The 8,692-nt window shown below is 39.2% G+C and overlaps 1 protein-coding gene across 1 annotated transcript; it reads left to right on the forward strand.

Annotated features, from left to right (window-relative positions):
- The first annotated feature begins 667 nt into the window (after positions 1–667).
- Positions 668–5,430, forward strand: LOC117470589 (extracellular calcium-sensing receptor-like). The gene is made up of 8 exons (XM_034115406.1): positions 668–789; positions 1,262–1,556; positions 1,644–1,933; positions 2,182–2,477; positions 3,296–3,501; positions 3,620–3,841; positions 4,329–4,452; positions 4,529–5,430. Exons 1-8 carry the CDS (start codon positions 683–685, stop codon positions 5,428–5,430), a joined length of 2,442 nt encoding a protein of 813 aa, XP_033971297.1. The 5' UTR covers positions 668–682.
- Positions 5,431–8,692: the final 3,262 nt, after the last annotated feature.

The raw sequence follows: 8,692 nt of genomic DNA on the forward strand, positions 1-8,692 counted from the left end.
TGATCCACGTCACGTTTTCAGTTTTGGCGGCAGTCCTTCCTGTTTGTCAGACTTGTTATACAGTCTATGATCCACACACATGGATTAACATCAATTTAATACATTAATGTAGCCTTTGTTTCTGCTAAAAGAGGTGTCGACCAGCTAGAGCAACAAGAAAATCGGCAAAATCGAGTGTGACGATTAAAAAATAAATTAAAAACATCTAATTTTGACAATAAAAACCGACCAATAGGCGCGGTAGACCATTTGCTTGGCACTTCCGGGTATTTCTCCACTGGTTGGGCCATGTTAACAATACCGTGTAACTGTCACGTTTGAAGGGACGAAACCGTGACATATTCACGTCTCCCAGCATGGTAGATCGTCACATGTTCACGTCTTGCCGTGATACCGGGTTGGGTAGAAGGAGGGAAGCGCCTGAAAAACGTTATAAACCAGTGAGAACACACAGTACAGTTTGCCCACTTGGCGACAGTTGATGATGGAGATGTCTCTTATTGGTCTGATACTGTCTATAGCTTTGTGTGAGCTGAAGTCAGTTCTTGTTTTGAATAGTTTTGGGGATGGTGTGAAACAAGCGGCTGGGCTTACAGGGGATAGGACTGCTGCTGTGCTTAGCACTAATGCTTCATCTGTGACATGTAAGCTACAAGGTACCACTCGTCAACCTGCAATCTCTATGGACGGTGACTATGTTATTGGGGGTGTTTTCTCCATACACTCCAACATGCACACTGTGAAGCATAACTACACCACCATGCCCGAGCCACTAAGCTGCGCAGGGAGGTTAGTACAGGGAGATTTCGGCTAGACTGTGGGCATATACAGTATATTGATGTTTATATTGTGAATTTGTGTTGCAATGTACTGTGTTGTATGTACAAACTTTTAAAATAATAATCATTTATAAATCTTTTAGTTTTTTACATAATATGGATTTATTTTTTCTATTTCATAAAAGTTAATAGTTTAACTGATGTATACATACTTAACCATTTGTTGAATGGAAAATGTGAAACTTGTGATTTATTGGACCATTGAATCAATTCAGCAAAGTTATTGTGAATATTGGATATATTAATATCTAATCATGTGTTTGGGTTTTTGACGGGTGACATTCCCATAAAGCCTACAGAGATGCTATTCGTTATTATCAAGACCATATATTTGAATTTCAGTCATCTTGTAGTCTATCACGTATTATTTTTAAATCTTAAAGTTTTAACATTAACCTGTTAACACCGATGTCTGTGTGCAGCATCAACTCCCGTGGACTGCGCTTCTCACGTGCAATGGTCTTCGCCATCGAGCAGATTAACAACAGCACGGAGCTGCTTCCGGGGATCAAGCTTGGTTATGACATCTATGACTCATGTGCCTCGGTGTCCGTGGCGGTGCATGTTGCATTTCAGCTTTCAGGGGGACTGGACCCGGTGTTTAACACCGGCGACAAATGCTCAGAGTCTGGTATGGTGATGGCCGTTGTTGGTGCGTCTGCGTCCACGTCTTCCATCAGTATGTCGCGCATCATCGGGCCCTTCAACATACCTCAAGTAAATATTGAGAATTTATTGCAAACTGTGTTTGAGTCCATTACTTGTTTTGCCTCTGTCCCGGTAAATAACTGTTGTTTTCTTTAGGTGAGCCACTTTGCCACGTGTGCATGCCTGTCTGATAAGCAGCAGTACCCGAGTTTCTTCAGAACAATCCCGAGTGATCAATTCCAGGCTGACGCGCTGGCCAAGCTGGTAAAACACTTTGGCTGGACTTGGATAGGTGCTGTCCGGTCGGATTCTGACTATGGCAACAATGGCATGGCGTCTTTCCTGCATGCAGCACGTAAAGAGGGGATCTGTGTGGAATATTCAGAGTCTTTCTATCGGACCCACCCACGTAGCCGGATCCAGAGAGTAGCTGACGTTATCCGCAGGTTTCTATATCACTGATTCTCCTTTAGTTCACTGTGCTGAAACTGACCTTCTGCACAGAAAACCAAAACAAGTTCTAAAAGTGATGGAACATGTTTTTATTACAACAGGAAATGTGCCAATATATCTGTTTCTCATCTCTCATGTTTTGTTTTTCTTCATACTTACAGTATGACTTGTAATGTATAAAATACAATTATACTCATATATTATAACTATTGTTTTCATATGTCATTGAACGTCCCACCAGGTCAACGGCTAAGGTTGTTCTGGCATTTACTTCCATTGGAGATATGGGAATTCTGCTGGAGGAGCTCTCACGCAAGCCTTCTCCACCTCGCCAGTGGATAGGTAGTGAGTCCTGGGTAACTGACCCAGACATGCTGAGGTTCAGCTTCCTTTCTGGAGCCATCGGATTTGGCATTGAAAAATCTGTCATCCCAGGTCTGAGGGACTTCCTGCTGGATCTCTCTCCCTCTAAAGTGGCTGACTCCCCATTGCTCACCATGTTCTGGGAGGAAGCATTCAACTGCAGGCTGGTAAAAAGTGAGAAAGTTGTGCCAATTTTAAACATTCATGACACTCACAGTAGTGTCTTGATTGTGTTGCCCAAAATGATCAGCCTCTTAAAGACAAAACCCTGTTTGCTAATCCTGCTTATCTAAAACATATAGTGCAGAGTTAAAATATATGTAAAATAAAACACATATCAAATGTGGAATATATTTGTTGACAGGTTTTCAGTAATTGTAAAATAAAGAAGATGAACTGTAAACAGGAATTTAGTAAATGTATGCTTTATGAGAAGTAATAACTACACGGTATATGTGTAGATGAGTTAAAGAGTAAGTACAAGAATTTAAATGTAAAGTGACAGTATCAAAGTCCTGACTTCAAGAGTTCAGCAGTCTTATTGCGAGTTGAATAAAGCTGTGTAGGCCTGTTAGTGTGTTACCGTCTACCAGACATCAGAAAGTTTATTTCTAGTGTGATAAGGGTCTCTGATTATCCTGTACTGCTGGTTCTAGTGTCCATCATGCATCATTATAACAGGGCAAGTCAGTATTAAATACAAGGAATACATGTTTTGCCTTATACAATAAGTATTTGTCTGATGACTGATTTGTGTAAATATGAGCTGCTGACATTTGAAAATAAGTAAATAACGTAAAAAACAGATAGACATGTCGGCTTGCGTGACATTTGATGTAAAGTAAGATTGTTATAAGAATAAATCTCAACACTAAAGACATCATTTTTTTGCAATGCTTGTTTGGCAGGTTAAATAACACAATACACACATAAGAATGAATGAATGTAATCGTCATGGCTAAAAACACCTCCCTCTGTCTCTGTGTTTTTAGGTGAAGCCACAGACAGGAGTGTGTGTGATGGAACTGAAAATATAAAGACGCTCCAGAGCTCATACACTGACACATCTCAACTTCGAATCACTAACATGGCGTACAAGGCTGTCTATGCAATAGCGCATGCCATTCATAACGCAGTGTGTCAGAAAACTGATTCTACTACACAGTGTGATAAGTTCACTAAGCTAGAGTCCAAAGAGGTCAGTAAAATAATGATGTTCTTTTAAGCTGCATGTCTATGTTATCAAATGAATGCTCATTTTACTTTTAAATTATTTCTTTTATCCCCTTCACTGTCTTGCTTTACTTCATCCCTAGGTTCTTAATCAGTTGAAAAAAGTAAATTTTTCCCAAAATGGTTATGATGTGTCATTTGATGCCAACGGGGATCCTGTGGCCACATATGAGCTGGTAAACTGGCAAAAAAAGGAGAGTGGCAGCATTGAGTTGGTGACTGTGGGGCAATACGATTCATCACTGCCGGTGGGCCAGGAGTTCCTTATCAACAGGAACCTCACCTGGGTGGAGGGTGGCACACAGGTGAGGAGCCCCAAAGCAATAATTGAACATGTTACATTTTCATATCATCTTAAAGGGTATAGAGTCTTTAATTTTTATAAAGAGTTTAAGGTCTCTGAAATTGTTTATTCTGACCATAAATATTATGAGGGTACCTCATACAAATTCCAATGTTACAAAATATTGAGAGAGTATTTTTAGTATAAAAGTTACGTTTATTATTTAAAATACGCGTGGAGAAAAGTGACACAATTAAAGGTTTTATATCAAATACTTTTATCTAGATAAGATAATCACTTTCAAACTGCTGAAACTTACTTTAGCTTTAGCTGATTTATTTTCTCACAAAAACTGGATTGTATCGCCTTGGCAGTGAGGTTGAAAATACAAAAATGTAAAAGACACAAAGAAAAACATTGTGAAGAAAAATACATGATCCTATCCTTTTATAATTTTAGCTTCAGAGCACACCTGTCTACATGTGAGTTAATTTGTATATATGTGACAGGTGCCTGTGTCAGTGTGCACTGACAGCTGTCCTTCAGGAACTCGTAAAGTGCTTCAGAAAGGAAAACCCATCTGCTGTTATGACTGTACACCGTGTCCCGAGGGAGAGATTAGCAATGCGACAGGTATTTGTTTTTCTAATGTATGTCTACAACATAAAATATAAATTCCAACTGCTTAAAGCTCTTTTCTTTTTTTCAGATTCCTTTGATTGTTTCCCTTGCCCCAAGGAATTCTGGCCTAATGCAGAGAGAGATACGTGTCTTCCCAAACCTGTAGAGTTTCTTTCCTTCAACGAGGCCCTTGGAATCGTCTTGGCTGCTTTTTCAATCGGTGGTGCCTGTCTCACCATTATAACGGCGGCTGTGTTCTATCGTCACAGGAGCTCTCCAATTGTCAGGGCCAACAACTCTGAGCTGAGCTTCTTGCTGCTCTTCTCCCTGACTCTATGTTTCTTATGTTCATTAACGTTCATTGGAGCACCCTCGGAATGGTCCTGCATGCTGCGCCACACAGCGTTTGGGATCACATTCGTCCTCTGCATGTCTTGTGTTCTTGGAAAAACTATAGTAGTTCTGACGGCCTTCAAAGCTACACTACCAGGTAGTAATTTGATGAAATGGTTTGGGCCTTCACAGCAAAGATTGACTGTAGTGTCTTTCACGTTTATTCAAGTTTTGATATGTACTATTTGGTTAGTTCTTAGTCCCCCCTTTCCAATTAAAAACCTCACAACATACAAGGAGAGAATCATCCTGGAGTGCGCATTAGGATCAGCTTTGGGGTTCTGGGCTGTACTTGGGTATATAGGCTTACTGGCTGTCTTTTGCTTTGTGTTAGCTGTCCTAGCTCGGAAACTACCTAATAACTTTAATGAAGCCAAGCTTATCACATTCAGCATGTTGATATTCTGTGCAGTCTGGATCACATTTATCCCAGCATATGTCAGCTCTCCTGGGAAATATACTGTGGCTGTGGAGATATTTGCCATTCTGGCCTCCAGTTTTGGACTAATTACGTGTATATTCGCTCCAAAATGTTTTATTATTTTATTTAAGCCAGAGAAAAACACCAAGAAACAATTAATGAGCAGGGGTTTGTAAAACATGTAGGTGGCTTTATAAAGCTTATACTGTGCACATTCAAATATGCTTTCCTTGTTGATTTAAATATTCATATTGGAGTTTCTTTTATGCTCAATATTTTACTAATTTTAATGTCATTTTGTGAATTTACTAATAATACCCTGTTTTACAATACATTTTGTTCAGTTACTGAAAATATAAAATAAAGTGAATAAATAAAGTCAACATTCAGACCGTGTGTGGTACTTGATAAACATTTCCCAAAAAATATTAAATACTGCATAATCGTAAGAAAAGCTGGCTGAATTGCTATAACATTATTGCCAAAGAGGAAAATACAACATCCCATAGTCCACAAATCCTTCAACAAGTTCTTAAAATGTGTTTTGAATATTCTTATTATTACATTTAAATGTAAGGATGTAGCCACCCGTAGGTGGTAGGTCTGGGTTTGTTTGGTCTAAAATAAATCTGATATTTCTGAATCATCTGAATCATCTTAAAAGACAACAATTAAAAATAAAATGCAATTGTTCAAATGGAATTTCATTAAGTACATTTTGTATCATCCTTTAATGTATATTCTCAAAAGTAACCTGGAATTGTTCCATTCTTAGCAATAGACACTTAACCTCTTAACCTGTTAAGCCCTAGGCCTGTTTTTCAGGTCTCAGGTTCGAAAATGACATTCCCAGAACAAATGACCATATCTTCCCTTCTAAAAGGGTTACATTAATAATCTTTTTTCTCAAAGTAATGATAAACCTGTGAGTTGGATGTAGAAAAGTAAGAATCAATATAGATGTTTTTTATTTTAAAGAAAATTCAGATTTTACATAGTAAAAAACTGTAAATTATAGTATCCGTCCAAATATTTTTTTTTACTTATAGTGAAAACTACCCTTGGATGATGGTAAGGTAGACTAAAAGCTTTAGGAATCCAAAGTACAACCTATAATAAGTACCCTGTATCAAGATTGATGCAAAACAATTGACATTTTATCTTTTTAGAGAGGTTTAGCCAAAAACACTCCACCTCTGAGGTGGAAATGTATTTTTTTTCATATCTCTGGAACCCATTGGTCGATTTTGATGGTTGACACCTCTTTCTGACCGTTAGAGCCAATATAATCAAAGGGGGAGTCCCCCACACACACTCATTGTGAAAAAAAAAGGTGGGGGCTTTGCGCATGTCATTTTGCATTAGAGTGAAGCTACACTCTAGCTCTGACATCTAGAAACGGAAAAGCATGGATTATCCGTTTTATTGCTCATGGATTATCAGAAATCATTTCAAAGGGACACAGACACATTGTATTAACCTATGGATTAACTTAAGCAGCGTTTTTATCGTTTTAATGCCATTGAAGATCACTTTGGAGAGACTACAGAGCCAAGGTAAGAATGTTAGCATTTTTAGCTACCTAGCGTCACCTGTTTTGATGTCTGTTTTTGTTTATAACGTCGCAAATTCGTATAATTCAGTGATAATGAGGATACCCTTCGATTCGGTGTCACCTTACGATGTGAATCGATGTCATGGATGTGGAGAAAAGATAAATAATAGGGTTTTGTGAGTGATTTTCGGTGCAGTAATCTGTTAGCATTTTTCGCCCGTTGCTAATTCAGAGGCTCAGTGTTAGCATTGTGGGTTTTCTTTTGAAAAATAAAAAAAATTATCAGTTAGATGAGTTTCTTCCCGTTACATGTATATAAAACATTCATAGTTTATTAAATGAACATGCCCTCAGACACTGTTTCCTGCAAGATGTTGCGGCAGTGCCCCGGTACCGGGGTCTCTCGGGCTCAACAGGTTAAGGACGACGGTCCCCCCAGTGGACCCCCCCCCCACAATTTTTTTCCGAGACTGTGTCTCAGGGCTTCTCAACATTTATGAAACTATTCATGTTGAGCACCAGATTAACGGGAAGAATCTCAGCAAACTGAAGATATGAACCATTTTTACCAAAACAAAACACAAGGGTAATATCAAGCCTCTGAATTAGCACTAAGCGCATAACTCAAGATAAAGATACCCTTATTACTTATCGAAACTGCACATACAATATATCCGATTAAAGCTGAGACTCCACAGATTATATAGGTATAGTATCATCACTGAGCGATCCGAACTCGCGACAGGGGAAGCATACACAGACATCACAACACGTACCTTTACGGAGCTTTTACGGGAGATCGTCTCACCGTAGCTGTCAATCTGATCAAAAGACGTGTTCAATGGCATTGAAACGAGAAAAAACGCGGCTGCATCGGTTGATCCATAGGTTAATAATGTATCTGGGGCTTTGAAAAAATTATTTATAATCCATAATTCAATTTTTATGTAAAAATCGGAGCAAAAACGTTAGCTGCTAATGGTAGCCAACAGAGTGTATGCAGCTTCCGGTTTTGGCCATGCGTCACTCTCACTCCTTATTTGTTAACCTGTTACGCACCGCCCCCACGGTACCGGGCGGATAAACGCGTCATTTGCAGGAAACAACGTCTAAGGAATCTTAATATTTAATAAACTATGAATGTTTTATATCCATGTAACGGGAAGAAACTCAGCTAACTGATCTTTTTAATTTTTTTTCCCCAAAAAAACCCACAATGCTAACACTCAGCCTCTGAATTACCCACGAGCGAAAAAATGTAACCTATCACTGCACCTAAACTCACTCATAACTCCCTTATTACTTATCCTAGATGCACAGCCAACCCATCGATTAGCATCTCCTGGAGACACAGAATCTGGGGGTGTCCACCTCAACACTCAGTGATAAACATTTGCGACGCTATAAACGAAAACGTACATCAAAACATGTGGCGCTAGGTAGCTACAAACGCTAACATGGCTTACCTTGGTCAAAACTGGTCTTCAATGGCATTAAAACGATAAAAAACGATGCTGCAGTTAATCCATAGGTTAATCCAATGTGTCTGTGTGCTCTTTGAAATGATTTCTGATAATCCATAAGCAATAAAACTGCTTTTTCGTTTCCAAATGTCAGAGCGAGAGATCGCTTCACTCTGGTGCAAACCTGCATGCGGGAAGCCCCCACCGTTTGTTTTCACAACGAGTGTGTGTGGGGGGCTGCCCCTTCGATTCTATTGGCTCTAACGGTCAGAAAGAGGTATCAACCATCAAAATCGACCAAGGGGGGCCAGAGATATGAAAAGAAAACCATTTTCACCCAAATCACCTCAGAGGTGGAGTGGTTTTGGCTAAACCTCTCTAAAAAGGTCAAATGTCACTTGTTTTGCATCAATCTTGATA

The sequence above is a fragment of the Trematomus bernacchii genome, unplaced genomic scaffold (assembly GCF_902827165.1).
Source record: "Trematomus bernacchii unplaced genomic scaffold, fTreBer1.1, whole genome shotgun sequence".
In the NCBI taxonomy this organism is placed as follows: domain Eukaryota; kingdom Metazoa; phylum Chordata; class Actinopteri; order Perciformes; family Nototheniidae; genus Trematomus; species Trematomus bernacchii.